Source organism: Theropithecus gelada, chromosome 5 (assembly GCF_003255815.1).
Source record: "Theropithecus gelada isolate Dixy chromosome 5, Tgel_1.0, whole genome shotgun sequence".
Taxonomy (NCBI): Eukaryota; Metazoa; Chordata; class Mammalia; order Primates; family Cercopithecidae; genus Theropithecus; species Theropithecus gelada.
This window is the reverse complement of record NC_037672.1, coordinates 89,916,509-89,933,586: the sequence shown is the minus strand read 5'-3', so window position 1 is coordinate 89,933,586 and position 17,078 is coordinate 89,916,509. Positions and strand designations below refer to the sequence as shown.

The 17,078-nt window shown below is 38.4% G+C and overlaps 1 protein-coding gene and 1 pseudogene across 1 annotated transcript in view; one reads left to right on the top strand and one right to left on the bottom strand.

Moving 5' to 3' along the window:
- The window catches only part of LRRC66 (leucine rich repeat containing 66), a 30,318-nt gene that overhangs the window by 11,519 nt on the left and 1,721 nt on the right, over window positions 1-17,078 (bottom strand). The window contains exon 2 of the mRNA XM_025385852.1: window positions 4,259-4,428. Coding sequence (XP_025241637.1) covers window positions 4,259-4,428 — 170 coding nt within the window. The remainder of the gene's footprint in view (window positions 1-4,258; window positions 4,429-17,078) is intronic.
- LOC112624830 lies at window positions 4,908-5,837 on the top strand (annotated as a pseudogene).

The following is a 17,078-nucleotide window of genomic DNA, read 5'->3' as shown; positions in this document are numbered from 1 at the left end:
GCAGTGTGTAGAGGGAAATTTATAGCACTAAATGCCCACAAGAGAAAGCTGGAAAGATCTAAAATTGACACCCTAACATCACAATTAAAAGAACTAGAGAAGCAAGAACAAACACATTCAAAAGCTAGCAGAAGGCAAAAAATAACTAAGATTGCAGCAGAACTGAAGGAGATAGAGACACAAAAAACCCTCCAAAAAATCAATGAATCCAGGCACTGGTGTTTTGAAAAGATCAACAAAATTGATAGACCCCTAGCAAGACTAATAAAAAAGAAAAGAGAGAAGAATCAAATAGACGCAGTAAAAAATGATAAAGGGGATATCGCCACTGACCCCACAGAAATACAAACTACCATCAGAGAAGACTATAAACACCTCTACGCAAATAAACTAGAAAATCTAGAAGAAATGGATAATTTCCTGGACACTTACACTCTCCCAAGACTAAACCAGGAAGAAGTTGAATCCCTGAATGGACCTAGAGCAGGCTCTGAAATTGAGGCAATAATTGATAGCCTACCAATGACAAAAAATCCAGGACGAGACGGATTCATAGCTGAATTCCACCAGAGATACAAGGAGGAGTTGGTACCATTCCTTCTGAAACTATTCCAATCAATAGAAAAAGAGGAAATCCTCCCTAACTCATTTTACGAGGCTGACATCATCCTGATACCAAAGCCTGACAGAAATACAGCAAAAAAAGAGAATTTTAGACCAATATCCCTGATGAACATCAATGCAAAAATCCTCATTAAAATACTGGCAAACCGAATCCAGCAGCACTTCAAAAAGCTTATCCACCACGATCAAGTGGGCTTCATCCCTGGGATGCAAGGCTGGGTCAATATATGCAAATCAGTAAATGTAATTCAGCATATAAACAGAACTAAAGACAAAAACCACATGATTATCTCAATAGATGCAGAAAAGGCCTTTGACAAAATTCAACAGCCCTTCATGCTAAAAACGCTCAATAAATTTGGTACTGATGGAACGTATCTCAAAATAATAAGAGCTATTTATGACAAACCCACAGCCAATATCATACTGAATGGGCAAAAACTGGAAGCATTCCCTTTGAAAACTGGCATAAGACAGGGATGCCCTCTCTCACCACTCCTACTCAACATAGTGTTGGAAGTTCTGGCTAGGGCAATCAGGCAAGAGAAGGAAATCAAGGGTATTCAGTTAGGAAAAGAAGAAGTCAAATTGTCCCTGTTTGCAGATGACATGATTGTATATTTAGAAAACCCCATTGTCTCAGCCCAAAATCTCCTTAAGCTGATAAGCAGCTTCAGCAAAGTCTAAGGATACACAATTAATGTGCAAAAATCACAAGCATTCTTATACACCAGTAACAGAAAAACAGAGAGCCAAATCATGAATGAACTCCCATTCACAATTGCTTCAAAGAGAATAAAATACCTAGGAATCCAACTTACAAGGGATGTAAAGGACCTCTTCAAGGAGAACTACAAACCACTGCTCACTGAAATAGAGGAGGACACAAACAAATGGAAGAACATACCGTGCTCTTAGATAGGAAGAATCAATATTGTGAAAATGGCCATACTGCCCAAGGTAATTTATAGATTCAATGCCATCCCCATTAAGCTACCAATGACTTTCTTCACAGAATTGGAAAAAACTGCTTTAAAGTTCATATGGAACCAAAAAAGAGCCCGCATTACCAAGACAATCCTAAGCCAAAAGAACAAAGCTGGAGGCATCACGCTACCTGACTTCAAACTGTACTGCAAGTTTACAGTAACCAAAACAGCATGGTGCTGGTACCAAAACAGAGATATAGACGAATGAAACAGAAGAGAGCCCTCAGAAATAATACCACACATCTACAGCCATCCGATCTTTGACAAACCTGACAAAAACAAGAAAAGGGGAAAGGATTCCCTATTTAGTAAATGGTGCTGGGTAAATTGGCTAGCCATAAGTAGAAAGCTGAAACTGGATCCTTTCCTTACTCCTTATACGAAAATTAATTCAAGATCTATTAGAGACCTAAAACCATAAAAACCCTAGAATAAAACCTAGGTAACACCATTCAGGACATAGGCATGGGCAAGGACTTCATGTCCAAAACACCAAAAGCAACGGCAACAAAAGTCAAAATTGACAAACGGGATCTAATTAAACTAAAGAGCTTCTGCACAGCAAAAGAAACTACCATCAGAGTGAACAGGCAACCTACAGAATGGGAGAAAATTTATGCAATCTACTCATCTGACAAAGGGCTAATACCCAGAACCTATGAAGAACTCAATCAAATTTACAAGAAAACAACAAACAACCCCATCAAAAAGTGGGCAAAGGACATGAATAGACACTTTTCAAAAGAAGACATTCATACAGCCAACAGACATGTGAAAAAATGCTCATCATCACTGGCCATCAGAGAAATGCAAATCAAAACCACAATGAGATATCATCTCACACCAGTTAGAATGGCAATCATTAAAAAATCAGGAAACAACAGGTGCTGGAGAGGATGTGGAGAAATAGGAACACTTTTACACTGTTGGTGGGACTGTAAACTGTTAAACCATTGTGGAAAACAGTATGGCGATTCCTCAAGGATCTAGAACTAGAAATACCATTTAACCCAGCCATCCCATTACTGGGGATATACCCAAAGGATTATAAGTCATGCTGCTATAAAGACACATGCACACGTATGTTTATCGTGGCACTATTCACAATAACAAAGACTTGGAATCAACCCAAATGCCCATCAGTGACAGACTGGATTAAGAAAATGTGGCACATATACACCATGGAATACTATGCAGCCATAAAAAAAGGATGAGTTCCTGTCCTTTGTAGGGACATGGATGCAGCTGGAAACCATTAGTCTCAGCAAACTATCGCAAGAACAGAAAACCAAACACCGCATGTTCTCACTCATAGGTGGGAATTGAACCATGAGATCACTTGGACACAGGAAGGGGAACATCACACACGGGGTCCTATTGTGGAGAGGGGGGGAAGGGGGAGGGATAGCATTAAGAGATATACCTAATGTAAATGACGAATTAATGGATGCAGCACACCAACATGGCACATGTATACATATGTAACAAACGTGCATGTTGTGCACATGTACTGTAGAACTTAAAGTGTAATAAAAAAAGGAGGATATAAAATATTTCATTAATAATTTCTATATTGATGACATGTAAAATATAATATTCAGTAAATAACACCACTAAGATGAAATTCACTTGTGTATTTTAACTTTTTCCGTCTAGCTACTAACATTTAAAACATTTCACTCTAACTACTAACATCTAACATTTAAAATTGCATGTGTGGCTCACATTCTATGTTTCTATTGAATGATGCTGGCCTATATAAAGAATGGGAGTTGTGGTGGAGGTTATGGAGATGGAGGACTAAAGACTCTTCCAAACCATCTCGTAGTGCTACACTGCAGGCCACTCCGGTGTTGCTAAAGGACCACTGAGAGGAGATTTTACAACATTCTCCCAAAGGGAAGGGTGTGGAGAAAAGTGCTTGGAGGAGAAGGGGTGAAGCTGCCAGACCTAGAACAGGGCTTCAGGAGTTCCTTACGCTTACAGCTATTGGCACCTTGGCAGATTAACTGCGATGTGCCAGAGACAGGAGCTATGGGGCCAAAATGTGACATAAATCTCCCCAATATGGGTTTGGACATTTAGAACTACATGTGGCACATGTGTTATACAAGTAGGGAAATATTATCATTATCATTTTTATTGTTTTGTGTCCAATTTTGAAATGGAAGCAACAGGGTCACTGGGTTTCAGAGGCCCATCTAGTCCTGGGTCGTTGACATCTTAGCATCAGCCAGGTTGGTTTACAGGGGCCTCCCCAAGTGTTCCATATTGCATAAGACCCCTGAGACCTTTCACCAATCTTGTAGCTTAGGGAGACAGCCTTACTAATAACTAAGATTTAATTTCTTGCCAACTGGTAAGTGGAATGTAGGAGTCGGATATAATTTGACTTAGAAAAATAATGTGTCAATTCTTGCTGTTGAGTATTATGTTGGAGTAAAATTCATGTGCCTTATTGTGGCCTTTGATTTTTGAGGCAAGAAAGAGACTTGAGCTCTTTAAGGGATCTTAAAATAGACTAATAGTTTTTGATTAATAGCCAGTACTACTGGACATGAAGAAACTCTTCAACAGAAATATGCTTCTAATGTAATTGCCCATGTGTCTTCCTTATTCAAATATTATAAAAATGATTTTAGAACCTGTAATTTTTTGAGGTCCTTGAAGGCTTGTGGGTGAATTTTGAATATCTTGTTGCTCTTTAAATAGAGATTCTCCAGTTGCAGGCAGTTGTGAAAATCAGACCACCCTATTTGCAATATCCCATTGAATGACAGATCCAAACTCTGCAATGACTTCAGTTTCCACAGTCCTGTTAAAATGAAAAAGTAAGTTAAAATCTAAACTGGTGAAATTTACTGCAGCACTGTTTGTAATGTTGAAAAATTGGAGACAACATTAAGAGTTCTCAACTGAGGTATTGCTAAACAAAGTTTAGTATATTAATACTATGAAATAATATGTAATCTCAAAGGATAATGAGAGATCAACATGTAAACTGACTGAACAGGAAGAAAAAAGTTAAGTACAGAATAGTATAGAGTATAAGTCCAATGTCCTTGGGAAAAAGAGCCATATGCAAACACATACATAGATTTTGAGTGAGCAAGAAAAGGCCTGGCAGGAGATAAACTCAACTACTAGTAGTTACACTTAGGACTAGGATGATTGAGGGAAGTGAAGAGGGATAAGAAAAGAAACGTTGTTTTGAACACTTTTGAATTCTTTCTTTCAATGAGCATGTACTACTTTTAAAATAAGAGAATCACTTCTTCTCCAAGAAAACACCAAATGGCAGATGACGCTGGTGCAGCGGGCGGGGAGCCGGGGGGGGCGGCCCGGAGGCCCTGGTGGCTCTGGGGTGGGGAAGGGCGGTGGCTTCCGCAGAGGTTTCGGCAGTGGCATCCGGGGCTGGGGTCCCGGCTGTGGACGGGGTCCGGGCCGAGGCCGCTGAGCTCACAGAGGCAAGGCCAAGGATAAGGAGTGGATGCCCATCACCAAGCTGGGCCACTTGGTCAAGGACATGAAGATCAAGTCCCTGGAGGAGATCTACCTCTTCTCCCTGCCCATTAAGGAATCTGAGATCATTGACTTTTTCTTGGGGGCTTCTCTCAAAGATGAGGTTTTGAAGATTATGCCGGTGCAGAAGCAGACCTGTGCTGGCCAGCCCACCAGATTCAAGGCCTTTGTTGCTATAGGGGACTACAATGGCCACGTCGGCCTGGGTGTTAAGTGCTCTAAGGAGGTGGCCACCGCCATCCGTGGGGCCATGATCCTGGCCAAACTCTCCATTGTCCCCATGCGCAGAGGCTACTGGGGGAACAAGATTGGCAAGCCCCACACCGTCCCTTGCAAGGTGACAGGCCGCTGTGGCTCTGTGCTGGTGTGCCTCATCCCTGCATCCAGGGGCACTGGCATCCTCTCAGCGCCTGTGCCCAAGAAGCTGCTCATGATGGCTGGTATAGATGACTGCTACACCTCAGCCCAGGGCTGCACTGCCACCCTGGGCAACTTCGCCGAGGCCATGTTTGATGCCATCTCTAAGACCTACAACTACCTGACCCCTGACCTCTGGAAGGAGACTGTGTTTACCAAGTCTCCCTATCAGGAATTCACTGACCACCTTGTTAAGACCCACACCAGAGTCTCCGTGCAGTGGACCCAGGCTCCAGCTGTGGCTACAACATAGGGTTTTTTATACAAGAAAAATAAAGTGAATTAAGCCTGAAAAAAAAAATAAGAGAATCAGTTAAAAATATAACCTTGATTGAAAGATATGAAAAATATTTATTTGACTGAACTATATAGTAAAACTAAATAATCTTGCTAAACAATAGAGGAAAAAAGTTGTTTTGATGCTTTATTTACATGGATAAATTCTTCCAGTTTTAAGATTTTTCTTATTCTATTTTTTTCTGAGGCAGAGTGTCACTCTGTCACCCAGGCTGGAGTGCGGTGGCACAATCCCCACTCATTGCAACTTCCACCTTCCAGGTTCAAGTGAGTCTTCTGCCTCAGCCTCCCGAGTAACTGGGATTATAAGTGCCTGCCACCATGCCAGGCTAATTTCTTTTTTTGTATTTTTGGTAGAGACGGGGTTTTACCATGTTTGTCAGGCTGGTCTTGAACTCCTGACCTCAAGTGATCCACCGCCTTGGCCTCCCAAAATACTGGGATTACAGGCATGAGCCACCACACCCAGCTGTCTTACGCTATTTTGTAGCCATGTCCTTTCTTGTAGCTACTTATTGTTGACATTATGACTATTTCCTAGGCATTCTTGTGTTTTCCAAAGGTAGTAAGTTATAGCTAGATTTTGTTTTCCAGCAAAATAATCAAATTGAATTTTGGTCTCTGCCTTTGTATTTCACTTGATTTCAGAGAGTAATCAGGAGGTCCATTTGGCACTGAAAATAAATAAAGGTTCAGAAGGAGGTGCTAGTCATAGCTGTCTCTCAAATTTCATTTCCCATATGGGTTTCAGAAGGAAATGTTTGCATTTTTACATTTCCTTCTGCTCTGTTCTTGCATGTAGCCTGTGTCTTTAATCAACAGAACAAGATCAGGTTGGTTCAATTACAGGAGGCTTTATTCCTTGCCTACTGTCTGCAAGCTACTTATTGTAAGATTGATTATACAGGGAGATGACTTAATTGAAATGGCTGCATCATCAAGATTGTCATATGTTCATTTAATTGTATACATGCTAAGCAAGAGATCATCAGGACAACGAATCGATCAAAACATTATGGGCAAGGCAGTCAGTGCTGAGGACAAGCATGGACAACATAGAATCTTTACTCTTAAAAGAGTTTAATCTGATCCAATGATAAGACATAAACTCAAGGTAAAGTTATTAGTTATACAGAGTAGTTCATCACATGGACCGTCCAACCATAAAATTAATTTTTATTTGTTTGTTTGCCTATCAGATGATCAAGTCCTCTCAGGGCAGAATTCACATCTTTGAACTTTTGCAATGCTTGGTGGAATATAGTATACATTCAATAGGCCAGAGGCCACCATGTCTGGCTTGCATAGAGATTTAAAAATCATTGTACTGACATTAAAAATTCAATAAAAATTTGCATTTCTGGCTTCTCTTAAGAAAACTGGAAGTTCTAATTGGCACAAGATGACATTTGGCTGGAGCTGAATGAAGGCTGCCTGCTGTCGACGAGGGTATGAGCTTATAGAAGATTATCATTTCTTTGTACTCATGTCTCTGTCAAAAACAAGAAAACAGACTGGGCACAGTGGATGATGCCTGTAATCCCAGCACTTCGGAGGCTGAGGCGGGTGAATCACTTGAGGTCAGGAGTTCAAGACCAGCCTGGGCAACGTGGTGAAACCCTGTCTCTACTAAAAATACAAAAATTAGCCAGTGTGGTAGTGTTTGAGTCCGGGAGGCAGAGGTTGCAGTGAGTCGAGATCCATACCACTGTACTCCAGCTAGGGCAACAGAGTGAGACTCCGTCTCAAAAACAAACAAACAAAAAACAACAACAATGACAATGACAAAAAAACAGGAAAACAAAGGATAGGCCAAGAAGACTTTTTTTTTTTTTTTAAATGGGAGAGAAGTAAGACATATTCAGCTTATTCTGGTAAAAAATATTTCCATATTGGTTTGGAAATGACCATTGCCGAAGTCCCTGTGCACTACCCTGCTGCCCTGAGCACTTACTTCAGTCTATCTTCTCCTTGCCCCCGGTCCAGCTGCACCTGGCTCCAGCACTACAGCCAGGAGGCATCCAACTGTGGAGCCCAGGCTGAAGGCCAGTTGTTAAATATTTTGAACATAACCTCTGGAGAAAAATGTTTCTTTGTGCATAGAAGCATATTCCTACATCTTTTAATATGCAAGCATATGGGTCTGTCAGAAAAAAATGCAAAATAAGACACCAATATGAAAGAAGCTACAGCGTTCTTAACATTTTCAAGATACCTGCCTGGCCTATATAGGGATGCAAACTCATGATTCCTAAAATATCTCAGTGCTTAACTGAATTGAGTAAGTGCCCTAGGAGCTCAGTGGAGGCAGCGATCATGCCTAGCTTTAAAGTGACGGAAGAAATTATTTTTAAACTCCTAATTGTGTACTCTTTATGCTCTAAGCATTTCACAAACATCTCCTTTTAGCCTTCACAAAGCCTGAGGAGTTATCAATATTTTACAAACGAAAAAAAACTAGGTTCAGCAAAGTTAAGAACTTTCTCAACAACACCATGGTGGGTGGAGCTGGAATCAAAACCCAGATCTCTTAACCATTACCCTTAACCATGCCCATCTTTTATTAACTAAAAACAAACAAAAACAAACAACCCTCCCTCAAAGCCACAAAAGGGTGGTCTGGGTCATGGAGTACACAATGAAATTGCCAGATGTATTGGGGGTTGCTTAGTTAATCTGCTTGTGTCACGGAGTAATAGGGTGCTGGAGAGGAACTTAAGAGACTGAGGTTTATTCCACCTTTATTTGTGAGTTTTTGTTTGGTTTTGTTTTGAGACAGGATCTTGCTCTGTCACCAGGCTGAAGTGCCATGGCACAATCATAGCTTACTGTAACCTCGAGCTCCTGGGCTCAAGCGATTCTCTTGCCTCAGCCTTCAGAGTAGCTTGGACTACAGGTGTATGCCACTATGTCTGGCTATTATTTTTTTCTTTTAATTTTTTGTAGAGATAGAATCTCACCATGTTGCCCAGGCTGGTCTCAAACTTCTGGCCTCAAGCAATCCTCCCACTTTGGCCTCCCAAAGTGTTGGGATTACAGGTGTGAACCACTGCTTTCAGCCCTGTTTGTGACTTTTGATGTGAGCCAAAGAAAATCACTTAAGGCCTCCATGCTTATTACATTCCTTAAAAATGGTTTCTCATAGCTGGAATTGAGACATGTCTTTGATTACTATGATCTTCAAGCTTTTGGAGTTCAGTGGAAGCCAGGTCCATTAGTTTGGATGATTGTTCATCAAATATTTATTGTCTTGTGGGCCAAATACACTTCCCCATCCCACTGAGTTGAGTTTGGCCATGTAATTTGCTTTGGCCAAAGGAATGGCAGCAGAGGTGGTGTGAGCAAAGATCTGAAACACGCTTATGTGGCAGGGCTTGCTTTCTTGGTTTCTGCTAGTGTCATAAAAATAACATGGCCTGGTAGCCTGCTGGTCCAAATGAGGGCCTTGTGGAACAGACTAAGACCCATGTGTAACTTTCAAGATAATAGGGATGAGCCCTTGAGGGATAACAACTAACTATATTAGAGCAGGGTTAGAGCTCTTGACTGTCTTTTTTTTTTTTTTTTTTTTTTTAATGTATAGAATCGAAGTTGTTTAGTGAGATCTGGCAGGAGTTCTACTAGCCTCAGGTGACTGTGTGTGAATTATGCTGGATTAAGTTCTGTTAAATTCTGACACTATCTTGTGAATGGGCTGATGCTAGGATGAAGATGAAGACAGAATCTGTTTGATAGGCTAGAATCGAAGATGGCTTCCCAACTCTGGTCTGCAGAAAATTCAGGGCATGATACCTAGCTGGCCCTGACTAGTGGGGATGAGATGCTCTGACATCAAGTTTTCAGGAAAAGAGCTCCTGATTAAATAATTTGACCTGGGTGAATTCCAGCGATCCGCTGCAGACATTATTATAATCTCCACACAACAAAGTAAATTTCAGTTGGATTATAAGTATAATATGCCTGAAAAATCTTCTCTGACAATTTTGCCATCCATGGAGTTAAGGTACATATAAATAAAATATTGGTGTAGCTGCACATGGGGAAAGCTGTTTTTGAAGATTAAAAAAAAGAAATTATGAAGGAAAATATTAGTACATTTGATTGCCAAAAATTTAAATTGAGTGTATATCAGGAACACTATAAAAAGAATAAAGATAAGGATGAGAGTAGATTTCTTATTGGAAATAATGCAAATTCAAAATAATGGAGCAACATTTAAACAAACTGAAAATCTTTAAAAAGGTCAGCCTAGAATTCCTTATTGAGTAAAAATATACTTGAAAAACAAAGGCAAATAAAGACCTTTTTCAATACAGATTTGAAAGCATTCATCAGAAGACCTAGACTAGAAAAAATGTTCAAGGAAGTCCTTTAGAAGAACAATGAAACCAGATAGAAGTCTGGATATAAGAAAGGAACAAAGAGCTCCAGAAATGTATGTACATTAATTTAAATATTTTTTCTTATATTTAAGTTTCTTTAAAAGCAACAATGAGAAGCAAAGATAGTAAAAACATATGGTGGAAATTATAACATATATAGGGGTAAAATGTAGGAGAATACTTGCACAAAGGACAGAAGAGGGGAAAAAATGGGAGAACGCCATTGTAAGGTTCTTATGTTATAGGCAAGTAGTATAATACCAAATAAAAATAGACTGTGATCTTAAGATATATATTGGAAACCCCAAAGCTAGAACTGTAGGATATCCATAGATTATTGGATATTCATAACACACTTCAAAATAACCCATGGTACAAAGAAAAATCAAAATAGAAATAAAGTATTTTGACTCAACTAAAAATGAAAACATCACATATCAAAATTTGTGGGATGTAGCTAAACCATTTTTAGAGGGAAATTACTAATTTATTATTAAATTGCACTAAATGGCTATTAAAGAAGAAATGCCTCAAGTCATTGACTTCAGCTTCTCCTTTAAGAAACTTGCAAGAATGAATGAAATTGAAAGTAAGCAGAAGAAAGGAAACAATAAAGACCAGAGAAGAAATAAAGTAGAAAATGTAAAAATAATAGAGAAAAATCAATAAAACCAAAAGCTGGTTCTTTAACAACAATAAAATTGATTTAAAAAGACTTCTAGTCAGGCTGATCAGAAAAGATAAGATATAAATTATCAGTATCAATAATAAGAGAGGTGGCATTACTACAGAGTCTATAGATATTAAAAGGATAAGGAAACATTGTGAACAGCTTTATGCTAATAAACTACCAATACTCACTCAAAAAGCAATAATGTGAATACCCCTGCATCTATTAATGAAAGTAAACTTGTAATTAAATACCTTCCATGAAAAAAACTCCTGTTCAGATAGCTTCACTGGGGAATTCTATGACACATTTATGGAAGAAATAAAGCCAATTCTAAACAAACACTTCCAGAAGACGGAAGAGGAATAAATATCTCCCAACTCATTTTATGAGGCCCGCATTACTCTAATACCAAAACTAGACATCAACAATATAGCAAAAGAAAATAATAACCCAATATTCCTCATGAACACAGATGTAAAATTTCTTAAAATTTTAGCAAATTGAATCTAAAATATATAAAAAAAGATAATAAATCACGACAAAATAGAATTCATCCCAGGAATGCAAAGTTGATTTAATATTAGAAAACACAATTCTCCAAATTAACAGACTGAAAAAAACCCCATATGATCATCTCAATGGATCCAGAAAAGGTCCTGGGCAAACGGGGAATAGAGAGAATTTCATTAACCTGCATACAGCATTTATGAAAGATCTAGCAGCTTTATTTTTAATAGCTAAAAAGACAACCTAAGTGTCCATCAACAGATAAATGAATCCTCAAGATGGAATTCTACACAGCAATGAAAAGGAATGAACTTTTTCCCCACAGTTCACAGAAGTTTTTCTTTTTGTCTTATTTTTTAAAATAATGTCAACTTTTATTTGAGAGTACATGTGCAGGTTTGTTACATAGGTATATTGCCTGATGCTGCCAGGTAGTGAGCATAGTACTCAATAGGTAGATTTTCAGCTTTAGTCTCCCTCCTCCCACACTCCTCCTCCTTCTAGTGGTCCCCAGTGTATATTGTTCCCATCTTTATGTCTGTTTGAACCCAAGATTTAGTTCCCATTTATAAGTGAGAATATATGGTACTTGGCTTTCTGTTCCTTCATTACTTTGCTTAGGATAATGGCCTGCAGCTACATCCATGTTGCTGCAAAGGACATGATTTCCTTCTTCTTTAGAGTTCTGTAGGGGTCCATGATGTATATGTACCACATTTTCTTTATCCAATCCACTGTTGATGGGCACCTAGGTTGATTCCATGTAATTGCTATTGTGATTGGTGCTGTGATGAACATATGAGTGCATGTGTCTTTTTTGTAGAATGATTTATTTTTCCTTTGCATATACACCCACTAAGGGGTGTGCTAGGTCGAACTGTAATTCTGTTTTTAGTAGGAATGAACTTTTAATATACAAAATGACATGGATAAGTCTCAAGATAATTGTGCTGAAAAAATAAGTTAGACCAAAAATAAAAGCATATATTGTATAATGCCTTTTATATAAAATTATAGAAATGCAAGTGAATCTATAACAAAACAGAAAGATCAGTCATTACCTGGGTTGGGGAGAAGGGATGGGTGGAAAAGATAGATTACAAAGGGGGATGAGGAAGCTTTTGGGGTAACAGATAGTTCATTATCTTGACAGTGGTGATGGTTTCATGAGTCAATGTAGTTCAGAGAGTCAGAGGACAGATCAGAAAGTGCTCAGAAAAAGGAAGAGCAGGGGCTTCCAATATTATGCAGACCTATATTAATATCAACAGAGGCACCAAGACTGTTGGCAAATACTCTAAACATCTGAAGACAGAGAATGAGAATCCCCTTTAATTATCTATTGTGCCTGAAATCAAGGAAGTTACCATTATAGTAAAGACCAGGGCGAGAAATACAGAATTAAAGACTCAGGACAATCAAGTGGCACTAAAGAGGAACTAACACTTTTGAACACCTGTCGTGTGCCAGGCACTATGAGAGATGTTTTACATGTATCATCACTCTATGTGTTACAGTCTTGATATACACTGTCTCTAACCCTCACACCAACCCTATACATATAATTATTCCTAGTTAAAGATAAGGACCAGGAAGCTTTTTTAGGTTAAGTGACTTGTTTAAGGTCAATAAACAAGTAAATAGAGTAATATAAGATGTGTAAAAGAATTATAAGAGTAAATAGGCTGAGGATGGTGGTTGATGCCTGTAATCCCAGCACTTCGGGAGGCTGAGGCAGGTGGATCACTTGAGGTCAGGAGTTCAAAACCAGCCTGGCCAACATGGTGAAACTCCATCTTTACTAAAAATACAAAAAAAAAAAGAAAAAAAAAAAAACAGTTAGGTGTGGTGGCAGGCGCCCGTAATCCCAGCTACATGGAAGGCTAAGGCAGGAGAATCTCTTGAACCCAGGAGGCGGAAGTTGTAGTGAGCTGCAACCATGCCATTGCACTCCAGCCTGGGTGACAAGAGTGAGACTCCGTCTAAAAAAAGAAAAAAAAATTAATAATTAAAAAGAATGGGAACTGAATATACCCAAGCATGTGGGGAGAGGGTGATTTTGATTTTGAATGCAGTTATTAGAGAATCCTCTTATTTAACTCCCCTCATAATATCAAGCCGAGATTTTCCAAGAGGAAGGTACATTTCTTCTGGAGATGAGAATAAAGACCAGGAAGTTCAGTTACTCCTCCTGGATGAAAACTTTTCCTTTACTTTCAATTTTAGATAATTAAGATTTTTTTTTTTTTTTTAAGGGAACTGGTTTGGTCCTTCAGATAACCTGGTTTGTTTAGGGTCTCTCAAGATGGAGTTGGAAAATTTAAGAAAACTCTTTCATGGTACTTGATTGCACTTCTCAATGGGAAAATGTGTTCTTTTAATATTTTTGCTTGGTGAGCCAATGTTCAGAGGGTAGTCAAATGAGTGAAAGAGGCTGTATGGTGCATTCATGGCTGGGGCTTGAACATCAGGGGTAGATTTTATGTTTCAAGAGAGGACAGTTGAATGCCGGGAGGAAAATATAGAGGTACTTTGTGGAAAGGGAATTATTTATTGAACTGCCTTCTAAAGATTACAAAGGCCACAGTAGGCAGGAATTTTATTAGCCTTTGCATTTAAGTGGCCAGAGGCAGTTTTATTATTTCCAAGAAATGATCTATCAGAAAAAAAAGGCCACAGAAAGGATACTCGGACATTACACTTAGTAAATACACCCTCTGTACTATGAACTTCTTAAGTGCTCTCCCAAGTGTGATAACCTGATAACATAAAACAACAATATTCAGGGATTGTGGCTTTTAGTCCAAAGAGCAGTAAGAATTGGAATAGAGTCTAGAATGGTCCTGGGTAAGATATTTGATTCATTAGGTCAGATCTTACTGTGGTCAAATTATGTAGGTGAGCCAAAGGCCTTGCCTTCTTAGTTTAGTGTCTTACATACTTTTTGTTTCTTTAGAACCTGAATTAGTTGTCAGTACATTGCTTATTGATAATTCCATAATCCAGTAGCAATCAGGATGAAATCTTTAATTTTCTATGAATAAAGGAACACAATATACTTTACTTTTTAATAATACATTGTGTTTTTTTTTTTTTTTTTAATTCCACCAGTTTCAAATGTTAGGTACTATTTCATCTTATTTCTAACACACTTATCTCTTGGGTTCTGGAACTTAGTTGGTTAATGTGAGGCTGCTACATTTGGTCTATCAACCTAACTGGAATCCCAACAAGATGTTGTTCCTGCTACATTTCCAGTTACTCTGTGAGCACTCCAGAAATACTGCTTGATGAAGGTAAGCCAGATTAACCAGAGACTGATCCCATTGTTTTCATGTTTTAAAACTAGTTTTTCAATTATTGATGCTATACTCCAAAAATATGGGAGGAAGATGGAAGTATTATTAAGATTAAATTCATGGTTGGCTTCTGTTCTATAAATTGCATTGGCCAGCACCTCTTCTGGGCGTTTTCCCAACATGAAGCTTATTGATGACACCACAACTGACTCTGAAGACAGGGTTAGTTCATGTGATATCTCGCCCTTACAAAAGTGGGCTTTCCTGAGTGAAAGAAACTTTTCATTGGTTCTAGAAACAGTCCCCATTTTAAAATATGTGGTACATAGTTATGAACGTTGCTTGACTGTTGCTTTCTGAGATGTCCCTAATTTATTATTATTATTTTAGATGAATGCAAGTGCCTATATAGTCAGACACAAATAATTATCTGCTCATGAATTATAGTGGGCTACTACTGCAATAATTGTTTAACATTTTAAAAAATAACTTGACGCCGGGCACGGTGGCTCATGCCTCTAATCCCAGCACTTTGGTACGCTGAGGCCTGCGGAGCACCTGAGATCAGGAGTTTGAGACCAGCCTGACCAACATGGAGGAGCCCCTCTCTCCTAAAAATACAAAATTAGCCACGTGTGGTGGCACATGCCTGTAATCCCAGGTACTTGCGAGGCTGAGGCAAAAGAATCGCTTGAACCCGGGAGGTGGAGGTTGCAGGGAGCCGAGATCATGCCATTGCTCTCCAGCATGGGCAACAAGAGTGAAACTGCATCTCAAAAAACAAAAACAAACTTGAGATTTAGACAAAAATTAATTATTTGTTTCTAAATATACTGTTATTCTCAATTTATGACAAGAGAATAATAAAAACTAGTATTTCCAAGATAAATCTTCAGACAAGATTCTGAAGTACTTTTCACATATTTAAATTATGACAGTTTATTATGCCAAATACCATGTTAAGTTAGGTCTTTGAGATACATTTTTTCATTTAATCCTCACAATGATCCAATGAGTAAATCTTATCTTATCCAGATGTCACCTATAAATAGACTTAGAGTGAAGAATTAAAGAACAAAGAAATAGGCCAAAAATAGGGTATGCCCTAGGCAGCATCTCTCTCTTACCAGCAGTTCCCTTCAAAATGAGATTTCAAAGTCAGAGCAACCCAGCCATAGTCACAGAATCATAAAATAGGAAAAGCTGTTAGATGAGACTCAACCTAGTGAAAACTAATATGATGATTATGGGAAAATAATTTAAATAACAAAATACTATAGATAAAAGGACTCTGAATTATATCCAGACTCATGCCTTACACTGAACTTCCAACATTTATATCTTTTCATTCATCTCTCTATGACTTCATTTGCTAGAATTTTAATAGAATTTCAGATATAGAATTTGCTCACTTCACTTCTTTTTTCCCCCTCCTCTTCAAGTTGAACATTTTTCTTGATCTTTTGGGAGGCAATAGCTTAACTCAAAAAAAGATGGATCTGTATCTGCATTTATAGGGATATTTGGTCTTTAAGTGGAACTGTATTAGTCCTAATCCCCAGTTAGCTCAGGGGAATTCATTTGCCTTAAGGAGAGAAACTCAGCACTTCCCTATTTACTCTTGTGGTGGGATCATATTTTGACCTGTTAATCTCTTACCTTCCTATATTTTCCTCTTGCTCTTTCTCTCCATTCACACAGAGACTAGGCTCCACGTTCATTGTCCCAGGGAAGGCACATGGCAAGGCAGAAAGTAGCTGAGTCTACAAGTCTTTCTGGCTTTCGTTATCCAAAACCGTAAACCTTTAGAAGAAAGTGTTTGCCAGACAGAGGGTTTTGAAGAAAAAAAAAAAAAACGGAGAAGAAATTTTCTCCAAACTGAAGAGACTGAAAAGAAATATTCTCTGGCTAGCAGGGGTAAGGAACATTCACACCTTGATGACTTGTTACGAGTATACGACTCTTGAGCTGGGTACAAATCCGGGCAAAGGCAGAGGAAAGCTGATGAAAGACTGATGTTAAGTATCCCTACGACTCCCCCTAATGGGGGCTCAGAATCAGAAATTATGTTACTACAGACAATAGAAGGTTATATCTCTAGTACACTTAAGTTTGTGGATTGAGATTCACATCTACCATACCAGTTAAAAATTTTTGTTATATTACATGTCTATACGTAGCTATAATGATGTCCATCAAAAAACAAAACCTGGAAATAACCTAGTGCTTGATTAAACCAGTTATGATATATGCATATATAAAAATTATTCAACTATTTGAAATATTTGTGAGGTGGCTTAATTATATAAAGATATTAAAATATTCTATGATATGAAAATACAAATAAGAAATATGGACAGTATGATCC